Source organism: Triturus cristatus, chromosome 4_2, assembly GCF_964204655.1.
Source record: "Triturus cristatus chromosome 4_2, aTriCri1.1, whole genome shotgun sequence".
Taxonomy (NCBI): Eukaryota; Metazoa; Chordata; class Amphibia; order Caudata; family Salamandridae; genus Triturus; species Triturus cristatus.
Window position 1 is genome coordinate 135,557,029 of NC_140586.1, and position 17,817 is coordinate 135,574,845.

At 46.8% G+C, this 17,817-nt stretch overlaps 1 protein-coding gene across 4 annotated transcripts in view; it reads left to right on the plus strand.

Annotated features, from left to right (window-relative positions):
- CDK4 (cyclin dependent kinase 4) overlaps window positions 1-17,817 on the plus strand; it is a 303,598-nt gene that overhangs the window by 29,883 nt on the left and 255,898 nt on the right. For all 4 annotated transcript variants that reach the window (XM_085600807.1, XM_085600808.1, XM_085600809.1 and 1 more), the window contains exon 2: window positions 9,269-9,552. In XM_085600807.1, the coding sequence (XP_085456933.1) occupies window positions 9,335-9,552 (218 nt within the window). In that variant the 5' untranslated portion in view covers window positions 9,269-9,334. The remainder of the gene's footprint in view (window positions 1-9,268; window positions 9,553-17,817) is intronic.

Sequence of the window (17,817 nt, forward strand, 5' to 3'; positions counted from 1 at the left end):
TACCTGTTCGTGGCCTGTCCTTGTTCGGCAGATGCTAAGTTTAAGTAGGATTGCTTTGTAAGTCATCCTTTGAGGTCTGGCTGTCTCAGAGAGTGCCTCTATGCTACACCAAAACGAAACCGTATTACGTTTGACGGTTGTCCTTACTTTTAACACAGTATAGCACTGTGCTGCTTTATACTAGGCTTTTTTGGATATGGTCATAAAATGTCTCTGCTCAGGTGTGGAGACCCTGATCTCTCAAACCCTGCCTTGCAAATGTAAGATGTCCTGGGCGTTTCTTTTAAATATGTTTTTATTATTTTGAAGAACATATCAGTCACAAATATATCAGCATTTAATACATCACATCACAGTTATTTCCCACATTACATATGTAACAAAATTTCACTTCTGTTCAGCCATCTATATTTTATCCGTTCCATCATTTTCCTTTGCGTTTCTTGAACTGAAGTTTTTTTTAGACAGATTTCTCTGTCCTAGCCAGTGCCAGCAACCCTAGATTCAGGAATGATTAGATGTAGTCACGCTGAAACAATTTTCCGAATAGAGATTCTGGCCATTGACTTGAGGGTAGTGTGTGTACTTTCCATGTTGCTGATATAAAATGTTGAGATACATTTTGTAGTTTGTTTTAGCAATCACGTTTTTATTTATACATATAAGAAATTGTCAAGATTACTATGTCATTCTCCTTTATCCTATACCTCAGCAAGAGCCTCACTAGTTAAAATTACAAAGTAACATACACTTGCAATCAGAAAACAAAGCAGACATTAAATACTGATCTCTATGCAAAAACAAATAACAGCAGTTTTTCAAATGAAGTTCCATGTCAAGTAAGTTTGTTATTGACTGTAAAGTAAATGCTCCAAGTCCAATAAATATCTTGTATTTTGTACATTCTCAATCTAAATTTTTGAGACTCTTTTGCTTTCAGCACTAGTGGTTGTAGTAGATTAGATGAAAACGGTATGCTGGCATGCCATCACTTGCTGAACTTGTCAAATAACTGATCTTCCTTACGACACCACTCTCCACTCTCAGACATGAATCGCACACAAGGCCAAATGATGCTACTGCTTGAAGTGAAGTCTTTCCTTCCAGTTGTCCTCTTCTGAATGGCTGTCCAGGCATTGGTCCTGACCTGTCTTGTCGGAGGTAATGTGCTACTTGATGGCATCTCGGAGGAACATCTGACCTCTTTTATGACCATTCTCTGTGCTGTGTGATGGCTCATCATTTGCTTAGAAATGTCATAAGTATCACATAGCTTTGAAAAACCTCCACTTGCACCCTATGCTTGCCAGCACAGTCTTAAAATCCTACTGTACTACCTGCAAATCAGCCCATGACAACATGCCGGCATAGCTGGCTTCCGGGGTCAAAACCTCTGGAGGTCTAAGTGCAGTCAGCAGCATTTTCAGACGTGAGACCAGGAAGAAGATCAAATTTCAGACCTTCACCTTCTATGCCTGAGTGAAAGAAACAGTCCAATAGAGAACTGCCAAGCACCCTCCATCTTCCTCTTCAGCAAGGACTAAGAACGTTCCTTTTCAAGAAACTCCATGCAAGACTGTAGCCTCAATATTGATGGTGTCCCTCTGTGCCCCACCCCAATGGACTGCCTTACTTGCTGTACCTACCTACTATACTCTTTTACCACATAAATGCATACATACGTGCATGCATATATCCTAACAGTTTTAAAACTTGCGCCTAACCGGAGCATCCAGTTAGAGTCTTGATGGACGCTTCCTTGAAAAAGGTCTTGGTGCCACTGGAGAGTATCAAGGGCCTGAGAGGCATGATACCAGGTTTTGTGCATGACTGGTTGATTTAGTCACCCCTATTTCTCAGGTTGATGCATCTAATAGTGTCCAGGTTTTTCAGGTGATGCTGTGGAAGCTTTTCATTCAGTGTTTGCTTGCAGTGAGGTCTCTGGAATACTTACTCAACCAATTACCGTAGCAAGAGGCACAATTTTGCACAACATCTGCATTGGTGGGTGTGGGCTGACCATCAGTGAGAAAAAGATGTGACTCTTCACAGACTGTCATGCTCATGGATACTATCTTTTTTTAAATGTTTTTATTCTTTTTATTGATAATACAACAAGGCATATGGCAGTAATTACATCAGAGCAATCAAAGGCCGCTATAGTATATCCAGTGCACGGGGTCACTGCATTGCAGTTTGTCCACATTTCTTCACCCGTCCCCAGTGGCACCCTCTTCAAATACATAATTTCTTAGATTAGTATAACCACATGGCCTCACTAAGGAGCCATACACGGACTTCCCAGATAGATGTTCCATTTTCCCCAGATATGTTCCCACTTCTTTTTACAACCCCTACTTTCATATATAACTTTCTCTGCCACCATGCACCAGTCCTTATCTTTCTTCCGGTCTTGAAGAGTTGGTGTGGTGGACGCTCCTTACAGGCGAGCGATATTACGTTTGTAGAACAATAGGGTAGACTGGAGTGAGATAGGAGTGGCGTAATTTGGAGTGGGGTAGGCTGGAGTTGGATAGAGTGGCGTAGGGTAGATTGGGATGGGGTGGGGTAGATTGGAGTGGATTGGAGTGGATTGGAGTGAGGCAGATTGGATGGGGTAGACTGGAGAAGTGTAAGTTGGGGTGAAATGGGCTAGGGTAGATTGGAGTGGGGTGGAGTGGCTTAGATTAGACTAGAGTGGATTTATTTGGGTGGCATATGGTAGTTTTGAGTGAAGTGGAGTGGGGTAGATTGGAATGGAGTGTGGTAGACTGGAGTAGAGTGGAGTAGATTGGGTGGATTGGATTGGAGTGAGGTGGAGTTGGAAAGAGTGGAGTGGGATAGATTAGGGTGGATCAGAGTAGGGTGGATTAGAATTGGGTGGATTAGAGTGGGGTAGATTGATGAGGAGTGATGGAAGTGCAGTAGTTTAGAGTGGATTGGATTGGAGTTGGGTAGGGTAGATTTGTAGTGGGGTCGATTGGGGTAGAGTGGAGTTAATAGGGGTAAGGTGGAGTGGGATAGAGTAGAGCGGGGGCAGACTGGAGTGGGGCATGGTAGATTAGAGTGGAGAGGAGTTTGATATATTGCAGTGGATTTTGGAGTGGAGTCCCCTCTTCCCCACTCCACTCCCATCTACTCCTCTCCGCTCCCATCTACCCCACTCCAATTTAGCCCACCCCACTCCACTCTTCCCCACTATATACCCCACTCCAATCGGCCCTGCTCTACCCCATCCACCCCACACCACTCCAATCTACCTCACTTTACTATTCAGCTTCACCCCAATCAACCCTTAGATAACCCACCTATTCTACCCCTCTCCCATCTGCCCCACACTACTCCAATCTACCCCACCCAACTCTTCCCCAATCTCCCCCCCACTCATTCTTTTCTACCCTACTATGATCCACCCAATCTACCCCACTCCACTCCAAGCTACCTGACTCCACTCCAGTCTACCACACTTGACTCCAGTCTACCCAATCCACGCAACTCCACTCAATCTACCCCATTCCAATCTACCATGCTAATCTACCCAACTCCCCCACTCCAATCTACTCTACCCGCACACGACTCTACCCCATAGCACTCTACCCCACCCCAATCTACCCCACTCCACGCCACTAACTTTTAGTCTTGCTGAACAGCAGCTACACTGGTGTACATAAGGGCTAAAACACATTGCCAAAGCCAGTAGCTCTCGCATAGGGAGACCGGTTGGCTTTGCCAATAGTTGTTCCAAAATAGAAGCAACACTGCTAACCAAACAGAAATATCCCAGTAGTGAAAATAGTGAGTCTGGATACAGAGAAAACAAGCACATTGTATGTCACTGGAAGACCAGATTAAGGGAGACCAATAAGAAGTGACAGTTTGCCCTAAAAAATTATATAACACTGAAATAAAGAAACCAAAACTAACCCTGTAGTGTTGTTTTTTTTTTAAACACTTCATAATTGAATACACAAGTTTAGCAAATATAAGCAAGTTGTTGGTTTCCTGAAAACACAGATTTTCACAGCAGTGCAGCTGTTAGAACCTGGAGTGGGAGCAAGAGCTGAGAAGGCTGTACTGACTGCTTTTAAAATTCTAGAAAGAAGCTGCTAGCTTGAAATGGGGACATAGAGGCTGAACTGTCCAGGGACCTCTTCACGTAGTGTTATTTGGAAATCAAGATGGTGCATAACAGTATCCCGGAAAAATATAGTACGGTAGTCCCCTTTGACAGTTGTAGAACTGGAAGTAATTTTTTCTACAAGAAATCTGATCAGATTGAAACATTACATCATTCAACAGTGGGAAAGGAGTTCTTAGATCTAGTGGTTGGAAACTCCTCCATAATGGACCAGCTCTTGATAACAAATGTGTAGGTACCATTTTTAGAATTGCCACTTCCGTTTAGTGGAGCTTTTCTTTCAATCTGGGCAACTTTAAGAAGCCACAGTGGCCATGTAAGGTTCGAGACACCTGGAAACTGGAACGGTATAATGCTCTGACCCTGACTCAAGCTGGACCAACCAGTGGGAGTCCTGGGACTTTGATGGAAACCAATTAAAATGGTGTGTTCTCTGCTACAAGTTATTTAAAGGAAACCAATTAAACCAAATTGTCTGGATGCGCCCAAGGTCAACCCAAGATGACAAATAACCAGCAGATGGATGAATGTGAGAAGTTGCCCTGGTATATGATGTCCACTAATTAAAGTGGGCACCTTGCACCAGTCCAAACAACCCTTATGGCGATTTAAGAGGTCAAAGATAACCATAAAAAGCTATCCAAGTGGTAGCTATGGAGGGCAGCCTTCAGGCTTAGCCTTGAAGGAATGTTAATCAGCTTGTTTTACCAGAATGCACCATTATTGTATTGGTTAAGTGATAGGAGAACCACACAGTAGTTGTCACCTTAAATACCTCACAATATCTGCTACAGACAAACACAAAGCACACAATACTGTAGCAGAGAAACCATCGTAAGTAGCACTAATACATAAGGGACTCCCGGGGAAGACCAAACCATATACTAAAATAGTGGTATAAGAACCACGACTCAAGTCAAGACCGTGTCTAGAGAGTAGAGAATCACTGGGACCCCAAGCAACCACCCAAGGTGAGTAAGTAGGGACCCCATGGAGGACAGGTGCAGTGTGAGAACAAGACCACATGCTACGTAAAATTTAATGGGGAGTCGCAGTTGCAATTTTAAAGTTTAAGGACCCTTCCCAGTGGATTACGAGGAAACCCTTTGGAACATAAAAGGTTGGAGAGCCACACCACCCGTGGATACCGAAGTACCAGAGTTACCTATCCCAGGGAAGGCGGGTGCATAGGGCTGAAGTGGTGTCGGAAACTGCCGTCTTTCTCTATGGGAGTCTTCAAAGAAATGCCACTGCTGGAAAGAAGAGAAGTGTCTGGTGGAATCCGCTGGTGGATTTTTGATGAAAGGAACCTGAAAGCAGAGGGGACAGAGTCTGGGTCACTCGGGAGTGACCAGGGACTCAGTAGACGAATGCCCGCTGATGTTGGGTGCTTCAGGTGTGAAAAAGGAGACCTTGACTCTTCAGCTGCAGGGACCAGGAGACGTGGAGGACAACCAGGAGCCGGATACGAGCTGTCCCACAAAGGATGTTGAGTGCTGTGGGGTTGGTGTCTGGCGGGAGCACCAACAAGCCTTGGCAACGGCAACCCACGAAGAAGGTCAAAGAAGGTTACGATCGGGCCTAGCAACGACCAGCGGACTCACCAAAGCAAGGGGAGTCAGGGCTGGCCTGGAGCAACCAGGGGAGGCCAAGAAAATCAGGATTGTCCCTCAAAGGGACCCACAGGCCGAAGACACAGGAGTCGTGAGGGGCCCTCTAGCAGTTTCAGAAAACAGCTTGCAGGGCACAGAGTGCGAGGAGGCCAAAGTCCTTTATACGAAATGTGCACAGAGGTTGGGGCTATCGACCACCCAATGCATGAAGTTGGGGAACACCAACAAGCATATGCACTTGCAAAAGTACGCGGTGCACAGGGGTTTGGGTTATGCAGTCCCCACGAGGGATACTGGCCTCAAACTTGGTTAGAGGGCAGCTCGACCTCAAGGAACGTAGGATCCCACCTCCTGTGTTGCTGGATCCTCAGGAGTCTGCAGATGCTCAGGATCAGCAAACCGGTCAGTTGCGCTACGGTGCCTGCAAACGCAGGGGAGTGACTCCTTCACCCCAAGGGAGATACTTCAGTTGTCCTTGATGCTCCACAGGTCCTGCATGGAGCCTGTATGGTGCATGGGCACAGACGATGCTTTGGATGGAGAGGGAGACCAAGTCAGGCCCAGTCGAAGTCCAGTGAAGTCAAGAGTGTCCAGACGGTCGAAGGCCAGTGGTTTCTTGTTCAGAATTATGTCCATGTCGAATCTAGGGTCCTACAACCAGGTAAGCCCTTTTGTACCCACGGGAAAGGGTTGGACAGATTCAGGAGACCCTCCCAGGGTAGGCTCAGGACAGTGGGGAGGTCAGTCCCTTGTCCTTTGTCCAGTTTCGCGCCAGAGCCAGATTCAACGGCTCCCAGAACTGGTTTGAGCTAGTCTATAAACAGAGACGCCAAATATGCCCCTTGTGCAGACATCCACGCACTTTGGAAGTGCACCCACCCAGCTCCAATACACTACATCCTGTCTGGGAGGTGGTCACACCTCCCTGTGACAGGATGCCTAATGTGCTGCCTTCCCCTGCTAGAGCTTTGCTCAGCAGCAGAAGGGCAGAAAAGTCTCTGGTCGGCAGCAACCGTTTTGTGCGGTCTGGGTCGAGAAGCCTGGTACCGGGAAGACCAGGGACCCCACGAAGCTTGCTTCTGAAGGGTGGAATCATACCTCCCACACCGGTTACTGGTGTGGAGGTATGATTCCAAGGTGTTTGATACCAAACACGACCTGGTTTGTTGCAGCCGTTTTCGAGAAAGTATTTTACGCGCGCATATAATGCACCTCTACCTATATGTCTGGCTATGTCACCGACTACTTAGGCGAATGGTCTTCGAAGGCTGCAGGGATGCTCTGCTCATGCAGTGGCACCCTCTCACGTAAAACTCAGCACCCTGCCTTCAGGATAGTTAAGGCCTGCTATAGGGGTGACTTATAGGGTTTAAGTGTGGTGACCTATAGTAAATCTATATCTAAAGTAAGTGGTGCATGCACCATCTTACACAGGCTGCAATGGCAGACCTGTAGTTACATTTTGCATGGCCTCTCATGGGTGGCATAATACATGCTTCAGCCCATGGGAGGCCTCTGGGGTACCTATGCCCTGGGTACATGTGTACCATATACTAGGGACTTATAAGGGTACCCCAGTATCCAATCTGGTGTGTACCTAAGTACATGTCATTACATTTTAAGGAGAAAGCAGATAGACTGGAGCCCTGATTTGCAGGATCCCAGTCAGACTAGTCAAAAACAGTGTAACATCAAGCAAAAAGTGGGGGTAATCATACATAAAAGCAAATCCTACTTTCCTACAACGAGACATTGGAATTCATCGTCCGTATTGGAAGTCTCACTCCCTGCATAACCAGGTTTGTCTTTTGCTGCTAGTAAAAAGCTATCATCCAAAGTCGACTTAATGTAGATTTAAGACAACTGAATATTGAGACGTTCGAATTGGACACTTCTAAAACCCAAAAGGGCTTCCTGTTACATCACTGAAACAGCCAAGGTGAAGAAAATCCTCTGTATGCCTGTTACAAACAGCACGGCGTTCTTATTCCAGGCTGCTAGAGGAAAGTAATTGTTTGGTATGTGCGGAAAGATATACTGTGCCCTATATGTTATATGCAGCCGATGAGATGTAGACTGTTGGGTTAAGATTCCTTCACCGCCAGCTCTGCCAGAATGCATCTGAATATGTAGGATTTTAGCAAATAAGATTAAACTAGTGTGAGTGCGCTGTTCTGTGGGAGCCCATGCACATCACTGGGAAAAACTCTGGAATGGTTACCACTTAGAGGGCTTCATGGGGAAGTTCTTGCAAGTATTCTCCCAAAACGCTCCATAGTAATTCAAGAAATCCCAGGGTGCTGCGCTGAACTTATGGTAACATGCACTTCTTACTCCTCCAGGTAGGCATTCATGCACAGGTTTGTCTTCATTCCCACCAAGGGGAATAGTAGTGGGATGGTCCGGCTGTACCTTTAAAAAAATGCAAACCTTCTAAAAGGTAGGGGAGTCACACAAGAGGCCTTCGTAATATAGCCTCTTGCAAGGATCTTCTCTGTTAGACGTGTACAAATGCATACTTGGGACCGAAGTGATTTCTTCCTAATAACGTAAGTTGTATATATAACTTAAGAGAGAGATAATGTTCTTGTCAGGTTCAGTTTCCAGCATTGTGAGCTTGTCCAGTTTACCAGTATTGCCAGGAGGGTTGTGTGGGTTAAGATCGCAGGGCTTAGACCACTTTAGAAGGGTCGACCTCTTGTGAGCTGGCCAAGAAGGACCTTTGAAGTGATTGCGCTCTGGTGTGGTCATCCTATACTGGTTTTGACCTTCTGGTGGCTAGATGCTCAGTTTGGCAATAACTGCCCATGTGCTTTTGGTCAAGTGTGTGCAATGCTATCTGAACCCAGGTCACGCAGTGATGTGCATTAATTGACCGTGCTCATAGCTACCTGTTAATTTTGAGATGTTTCACTCCAGCTTCATAGCTTTTCATGTTAGCATTGGCTGTAATATATTCCCCTCAGGACGCAAACTTAACTGGCGAGAAACTTTTTGTTCACCTCCAAAAATATAAGCAATATGAGAAATTTTTGAAAGCCTATACATTTACCAGTAAGCCCCATTTTGTTGGGGGAAGGGCTAGGCCAACGCGGGGGAAACGAAGTTAGATTTCAACAAAACTCTGCCAGAAAATGATTTAAATGCCCAGAAAAGCTAACAAAAAAAAAAAGGTAGGTGAAACAAAGTCATGCAAAAGACATTTATATACGAAGCATACGTAAGTGGGAAAGACCCTCTGTATTTGGGCTTGCATGATGATTGTGAAGGATTTTGGTTGTTTTAATCGACTGTGCAGTTTTTCTCTTAAGGCTGTATGCTTATGTAAGCAATTTATTTTGTCTGTTTTTAATGTGATCCATGGACCCACTTGTGTACGCAGATATTAAATCTTAATCAATTGAGTTTAAAAAATATATATATTAGTAAAGTTCCTATAATGGAGAACTCTGTATGGCCATCAGTGAGTGTTTAGTATTTTTAATGATGTGCTGTTTCCTTTTGGGTGCATGTGCAGGGCAGATTGCCTACTGACCAGCCGAAGGGGTCCAGCTGTGGAGGTCTCGCGTTCACAAGGGTCAGCATGGCGAAGGAAGTCCAAGCAAAGTATGAACCTGTGGCGGAAATTGGAGTTGGTGCCTACGGTGTGGTGTACAAGGCCAGAGACCTGCAGAGTGGGAAGTTTGTTGCTCTGAAAAATGTTCGTGTTCAGACTAATGAAAATGGACTTCCCCTTTCAACAGTGCGGGAGGTGGCTCTGCTGAAGCGCCTGGAGCATTTTGATCACCCCAATATTGTCAGGTAAATGTCGCTCCTCGCGCCTTTCAAGGGTGTGGTCACTTCTGCTTTTCCTATCTGATATTCTTGGTGCTTTTTTGATCTGAGTTGGGTCATTGAGATGGGAGCATAGGAAATTTCTGATGTGGGTGGTGGTTGGTCCCCTTGTGCAGAAGCCAATGCAAAGTTGTGTCCCGCTTTAAGTTCCAGACCTAATCTCCTACTGCTCTGTGGGGTTTTGAGAGCCAGGCACGCCCTGGCCTCGAAGACAATCCTCCCATAAATTGATTCTTTAGTGTCTGGACCTTTTCTTCACAAAACTATCCACTGTATGGCTCAAGAACAAATTGATGTGGTATTCTTCTCCTGCCATTTGATAATCACTAGAGAAGGTGCAAGTCAGTCAGCGGTAATCTATAGATTGATTAACTGTACAAGAAACAGGTGAACAGTGTTGGTGGTTGATAGTAGGGTAACCACAGAGAGCCTCCGTTAAAGAATGCCTTTTCTCCCTGCTGTTTTCTACAATCGCACCAGTTAGGCCCAGATCCCAGAGATCTCTGATCTAGCACTCGCAATACCTTTATTATTCTGAAAGTTCTGTTTTGGCCTCTTACCACATTCCGGGTCACATAGGGTGCAGTGGTGCCCTGGCATCTGACCTGGACATCGTTCCATGGTCAGGTTCAACACCGAGTTCGATATTTTCTTGTGCAGCAGTGTTGATGGGTGACATCCCTTATACCTCACGGAGAACACCTGTGTGTGAAAGGCTTCGTCCCAGTTTAGACATTGTAGTTCCACTAGCCATGGTGCGGAGATGACGTCACAACTCCCATTTGTGCTGTGCCCCTAAATGGGTCAAACCAGTGTGTGTAGGAGGGAAAAGCGCCATTTTGGATCCTTAACGCCTTGTTTATCCGCGTGGATCAAACCGTCCCACTCGCGAATAGGCCATGCGAGGTCAGATATAAGTGACTTGTCCCTTTCTAAACGGATGTTTTATTAAATAATCTTCTGCTGGTAGCAGCGAATTGGAGTTTGAGGGCGAAAACCACTTATTATTTTGCGGGACATATCCATAGATTGCCTGCCCCCACAGCTAAACCTCTGCTGTAATTTTCTATTTTATTTCTATGCATTTCATATTCAGGAGCATGGTATGGCTTCATTATGATGCAAGTGCGCCTAAGTAATTTATTTTGCCAAGAAACGCTTGTTACTTTTTTCTTGTTGAACTCCTGGATTATCCTGATGAAATAAGTTACTACTAGAAAGTATTTGCCACTGTTTTAAGTAACTAAAGAAAATGCATCCTTTCCAAATATTCAATTGCAGAATGCGAACTCCTGAAAAAGTAAGGTTTATTAGTAATTTTTTTGCAAATATGCCTCCCCGTGCCTGATTTTCCATTACCTCCAAACATCTAGAACCAGGCCTCACACTGTGATGTGTTCTTCTGCTGGGGTGGAAGGAATGGAGGGCACGCATTTATTTATTTACTGTTCGATATCCCACCCTGCTGGGTTAGGGCATTAGACAGTATTTTCTGCCACAAACAAATGTTGCTTATTCTGTCTATACGTTCATTAAACCGTTTTTATTAGGCTATTTTTGGGCACGTGGTAAGGATAGGAGGGTGGGAAATTGATTGACACCATTACTAACGCCTTCATAAGGCTAAACCTGCAACCACCCCACCACCAGCCTGCTTGTCTGTTACCCCCACCCCCAACACCCCCCTAAGATGTGTTCTGAAGTGGCCTCCGCCACGAGACCCTCATGGGTGAGTAGCCGCGCTTTACAAACCCCGATTGATTGATTGAATACCGACCGAGTTGTCCTGTTCTGCAGTCAGCTTTTCCGGATCCTTGCGTTCTGGAAGAGTAATTCTGATACGTCATTGTAAAGATTCAAAATTTCTAAAGGATCCGTTACTCCGTTAACAATTAAACTGAAATCCCGCTTTGAAATCTGCATTGCAAAGTGAGGCGAAAGGACCAATTCAACTTGGAGATTCTTTTCTTTTGGAATGTTTTGTGTATTCCAGCGATTCCATTAGCAGCGAGTTTATAGGGGGATTTTAGTTTGCAGAAGGAAGTTTGAAAAGTTGTCACATGTACACTCCCCAATCTTAAATGTATTGAGCTGTATTATTAATACTTCAAAAAGCACAGAACTTTGGAAAACATCGCAAACAGCAGTTTGCTAATTTTGTAATCTAATTTTTTGCACTTAAAGTGACCCTGGACTATGACCTGAGGCGTCAGAGCGCATCGTCATATACTGTCAAGTTATGTGGAAATGTTCACTTTAATGATAACGGTTTGTACTGTATTGTATTGTATTGTGATTTGTAAAGCGCGATTGCTGCCCAGTGAGCGTCCAAGCGCTAAGGCATAAAAAACAGAACTGATGAGTGATGGAAAACGAGCTTTAGGTGGACCTAGCAAACAAGTAAGTTTTCAGCTGCTTGCGAAATGAGAGTAGGTTGGGATTGGACCTGATTTGTAGCGGGAGTGTGTTCCACATTTTCGCAGCGTTTAAGGAGAACATCCTTCCTCCGGTTCTGGCTCTCCGCACTCTTGGGACGACGGCTAGAAAGGCTTCCGTAGATCGGAGAGTTCTGTTAGGATGGTATTGAGTGACCAGTTTGTTAAGGATCCCAGGACCGGACCCCCAGAAAGCTCGGTGGGCGATGCATAGTGCCTTAAATGCCACTCTCTGCTTTACTGGGAGCCAGTGTAGGGCGACCAGGGCGGGTTTTGCAGACTGTGTCCTCGGAATCTGCAACAACGCGCGGGCTGCGCAGTTCTGGACGACCTGCAGTTTTCGCATGGACAGCTCTGGGGCTCCCACATACAGAGCGTTATTTGAGTCCAGCCGGGACTGGATCAGGCCCTGAACTGCCACTTGTTTGGCTTCCATTGAGAGGAGGGGGAGGACCTTCCTTAATGTTCTAAGTAAGCCAAAACAGATAGCGGATAGTTTGGTAGCCTGGGTGGAGAAGGAGAGGTTTTTATCCAGCCATACTCCCAGGCTTTTTACACTCTCTTTGGGGGTGGGAGGGGTGCCCAAGCATCCAGGCCACATGGAGGGGAATAGAGTGGGTGAAGCAGAGCCTAGGAGCATGAGCTCAGTTTTGTCTCCATTCAGCTTTAATGAAGAGCCTGTCATCCACTTTTTTATATCCTCTAGGCAGTTCATCAGGTTTCCTGAGGTGTGGCCGGTGCTTTCCTGAGTCAATGAAACCACTAGCTGGGTATCGTCGGCATATGATACAATTTTTATGCCTGACGGTTCGACGAGCCCAGCCAATGGTTTCATATAGACATTGAAGAGCACAGGGCTCAGAGAGGAGCCCTGTGGTACTCCACAGTCTAGGGGTTTTCTGACTGATGTTATGTCCCCATCGAAGATCTGGAAGGATCTGTTATGCAGGAATGATTCCAGCCATTTTAGTGCGTCGCCTCCGACACCGATGTTTTGCAGACGGTTCAGCAGAGTGGCATGGCTGACAGTGTCGAAGGCTGCACTTAGATCAAGGAGGATCACTGCCACTGATCCCCCCTGATCCAGTATCCTTCGAGACTCTTCGACGACTGCCAGCAAAGCAGTTTCCGTACCATGTTTTGGCCTGAAACCTGTCTGGGATGGATCCAGAAGTGCATGGTTTTCCAGAAATTGTGTCAGCTGGGTATTTATGTGTTTCTCTAGCACCTTACTTACCCAGGGAAGTAATGAAATTGGGCGGTAGCTAGAGTGATCTTCTGGATTGAGGGTGGGTTTCTTTAGCAGAGCCCGTACCATGGTTCTCTTCCATCCGGTTGGTACTATGCAGGATGATATGGATGAGTTTAAGGAGCTCTAGCACCACTGGAAAGATGGCTTGGCCTGCCTGGAGCAGTATTTCTGGTGGAGCCGGGTCGAGGGGGGACCCAGATTTGACTTGGACTGCCAGTTGTTGCAGTGTCTCCAGATTTAGTGGGGGAAAATGGTCCAGCATAGGCTGTCCTTGTAGGGGGGAATTGTTCAGGGGTCTTTGGTTAGTTGAATTGTTAGCTGTTACCGGGAAGGCAGAATAAATCTGAGTGACTTTATTGTGGAAAAAGTCTGCAAGTTCATTACATTGCTCTAATGATTTCGGGACTGGGGGGGCAGTGTTGACGGTAATGCATTTTTTGACCAGATGGAAGATTTCCTTGGGTTTTGATTTTGCTGCCATTATTTGGTCTGCAAAGTAGGAGGACTGAGCTATTCTCACCCCATTTCTGTAGGCCTTAATAGCCTCTTTGTATTGTTTTTTATTTTCCGGGAGGAAATCTATTCTCCAAGCTCTCTCTTTTTTCCTGCAGAGGCGTTTCAAGTCTCTCAGGGAATCTGAGAACCAGGGAGCAGACTTGTGTAGTCTCTTGGGAGCGGATTTTCGTAGAGGAAGGATCGTGTCCAATGATTTCCTGATCCAGCCCTCATAGTTGTTGTTTGCTTGGTTGGGGTTTGTACAGGGAGGTGGGCGGGAGCCTTCAAGGATAATTGTCCAGGGCTCTATGGGAAGTTTTTTCCAGTTCCTCCTGGTTATGGGACGGGGAGGCAGTGAGGGAAGTTTGGTGGTAGACCAGGTAAATGGGATGAGGAAATGGTCTGTCCATGGGAGGCGGGTAGGTTGCCCGACCGTTAGTCCGGTGCAGTTACTAAAGATTGGGTCGAGCAAGTTTCCCTTTTCATGGGTGGGGGACCTAACCAACTGAGTCAGTTGCAGAGCTGCTAGGTCCTCTGTTAATTCCCTAGCAACAAGGTCTGTGGGGGAGTCAAAATGGAAGTTAAAGTCTCCTAGAACTGTATAGTTAGCCGGGGTTAGGAGCCGATTCGCAATGATGTCTGGTAGAGATCTAAGGAACAGCTTTCCTGAATCTGGGGGACGGTATATCAGGGTACCAGATAGGGAGCTGTTCGCCGAGAAGTCTATTCTGAATGCAATGCTTTCGCATTCGGGGATAGCTTCGGTAGTAATGTGGCAGCAGTATTTCTCTTTTAGAATAATAGCCAGGCCTCCCCCTCTTCCCTTGGTCCGGTCCATTCTATGGATTTGGAACCCGGGGGGTAGGGCGGTGACTATGTCTGGCTCTGAATGGGACGTGAGCCATGTCTCCGTCAAGAAGATGGCGTCCGGGTTGTGATCCTCTAGGAGTAGACATATCTGCATGCTGTGTCGGGGAAGAGATCGGCAATTTAACAGGTACATCAGGTATTCCTGTGACGTGGCTGGTGACTCACTAGTGTCAAAGGAGTGTTTGCAGCCAGGGCATTGAGTAGAGAGATCGGCTGGGAGGAAGGAGTGCGGACATTGAGCCATAATAGGGGGCCTTATCTTTTTTATGGCGGCTGAGCTGTATGTCCTGACCTGGATGGTGTGGGGGGCAGGGGTTGTGGCCCCTGGTCCCGTCAGGTCGCGGACGGGCGCAGACGGGCTTGCCTTTGGCGCGCCTTCGGCGCACCGCCGGCGCGCCCGCTGCGCCCGTCCGCTGCGCCTCCGGAAACAGCACATTGTGAAATCGGGATAAGGGGGGGGGGGGGGTGTGGCCTAACTCAGTGGGCGTGTCCCTGGGGTTTCACGGCGGCTGTCCTCAACCCGCCTCAGCGCCTAGCTCAGCTGCGCGAGGGGTCAATCGTCAAGGGGCAGTGGTTAGGCTTCAGGAGAACACAGTTGTCAATCACACTCAAACAGTTTTAAAATCGGTCTTTAAAAATGAAGAGTTACAGTATTCACACTCACAATGTTAAAAGAATCTTAAAATTGCGTTTTTCCCTGCTCTCGGCTTCCGCCTCAAGAGCTCTATCTTACATAATCATCAACATTTCTAGGCAAAACTTCACACATTATAGAACATCCTTACTGGCAACGAAACAGCAAAAAACGGTGCAACCCCATAAACCACCATGCAGCTCCTATCCCAACCTGAACTTTTTAAATTACCTTTCTCCCATTCTCCCACCCATGACACCTTTCATTTCCGTTGTTTTAACCTTACACATTTCACAAAGGGCCACACATCTTCACCAAGCTGGCTACATGGACTTAGTGGCTAGTGAGTCTGTCAATAAGGCTTCAGTCCTCATCTGCGCTTAAATGCAAAATAAAAGCCCCACCCGTGATAACTATGTAAGAGCAACCCCCCCCCCCCCCCTTTAAATATCTGAACAGTTTTTTTTTTTAAAGCACCCAAAAAAATGCATGCCAGTTCTAGAAATTAACAACTCCTGAACTGAAAAATACAAATAAAAGCAGAGGGGAGCGGGAACAAACACCAAATTACCCCCACCCATTGTGCAGTTGAACAGACTAAAAAGCCAATGTTCCATAAATTTAGGGATATAAACCCCCCAATCTTAGTGACGCATCCAAGACTTCTGCCTACCCTTCGTCACCCACACGGCATGACAGACTGCACCACCTGCCCAGAAGGGGAGCAGCGTGGAAGCTTCCATCCCCAGAAACTCCCGATACCAGGTGCAGGTGTAGAGAACTTTTTTTCCACTCTGGGCATGTGTGTACATTGGATCTCTGGAGTCTGTGGCAAGCCTCTGGTCATGTGTGTACATTGGATCTCTGGAGTCTGTGGCAAGCCTCTGGTCATGTGTGTACATTGGATCTCTGGAGTCTGTGGCAAGCCTCTGGTCATGCGTGTACATTGGATCTCTGGAGTCTGTGGCAAGCCTCTGGTCATGTGTGTACATTGGATCTCTGGAGTCTGTGGCAAGCCTCTGGTCATGTGTGTACATTGGATCTCTGGAGTCTGTGGCAAGCCTCTGGTCATGTGTGTACATTGGATCTCTGGAGTCTGTGGCAAGCCTCTGGTCATGTGTGTACATTGGATCTCTGGAGTCTGTGGCAAGCCTCTGGTCATGTGTGTACATTGGATCTCTGGAGTCTGTGGCAAGCCTCTGGTCATGTGCGTACATTGGATCTCTGGAGTCTGTGGCAAGCCTCTTGTCATGTGTGTACATTGGATCTCTGGAGTCTGTGGCAAGCCTCTGGGTCTGGAGTCTGTGGCAAGCCTCTTGTCATGTGTGTACATTGGATCTCTGGAGTCTGTGGCAAGCCTCTGGGCATGTGTGTACATTGGATCTCTGGAGTCTGTGGCAAGCCTCTGGTCATGTGTGTACATTGGATCTCTGGAGTCTGTGGCAAGCCTCTGGTCATGTGTGTACATTGGATCTCTGGAGTCTGTGGCAAGCCTCTGGTCATGCGTGTACATTGGATCTCTGGAGTCTGTGGCAAGCCTCTGGTCATGTGTGTACATTGGATCTCTGGAGTCTGTGGCAAGCCTCTGGTCATGTGTGTACATTGGATCTCTGGAGTCTGTGGCAAGCCTCTGGTCATGTGTGTACATTGGATCTCTGGAGTCTGTGGCAAGCCTCTGGTCATGTGTGTACATTGGATCTCTGGAGTCTGTGGCAAGCCTCTGGTCATGCGTGTACATTGGATCTCTGGAGTCTGTGGCAAGCCTCTGGTCATGTGTGTACATTGGATCTCTGGAGTCTGTGGCAAGCCTCTGGTCATGTGTGTACATTGGATCTCTGGAGTCTGTGGCAAGCCTCTGGTCATGTGTGTACATTGGATCTCTGGAGTCTGTGGCAAGCCTCTGGTCATGTGTGTACATTGGATCTCTGGAGTCTGTGGCAAGCCTCTTGTCGTGTGTGTACATTGGATCTCTGGAGTCTGTGGCAAGCCTCTGGGTCTGGAGTCTGTGGCAAGCCTCTTGTCATGTGTGTACATTGGATCTCTGGAGTCTGTGGCAAGCCTCTGGTCATGTGTGTACATTGGATCTCTGGAGTCTGTGGCAAGCCTCTGGTCATGTGTGTACATTGGATCTCTGGAGTCTGTGGCAAGCCTCTGGGCATGTGTACACATTGGATCTCTGGAGTCTGTGGCAAGCCTCTTGTCATGTGTGTACATTGGATCTCTGGAGTCTGTGGCAAGCCTCTGGGCATGTGTACACATTGGATCTCTGGAGTCTGTGGCAAGCCTCTGGTCATGTGTGTACATTGGATCTCTGGAGTCTGTGGCAAGCCTCTGGTCATGTGTGTACATTGGATCTCTGGAGTCTGTGGCAAGCCTCCGGTCATGTGTGTACATTGGATCTCTGGAGTCTGTGGCAAGCCTCTGGTCATGTGTGTACATTGGATCTCTGGAGTCTGTGGCAAGCCTCTGGTCATGTGTGTACATTGGATCTCTGGAGTCTGTGGCAAGCCTCTGGTCATGCGTGTACATTGGATCTCTGGAGTCTG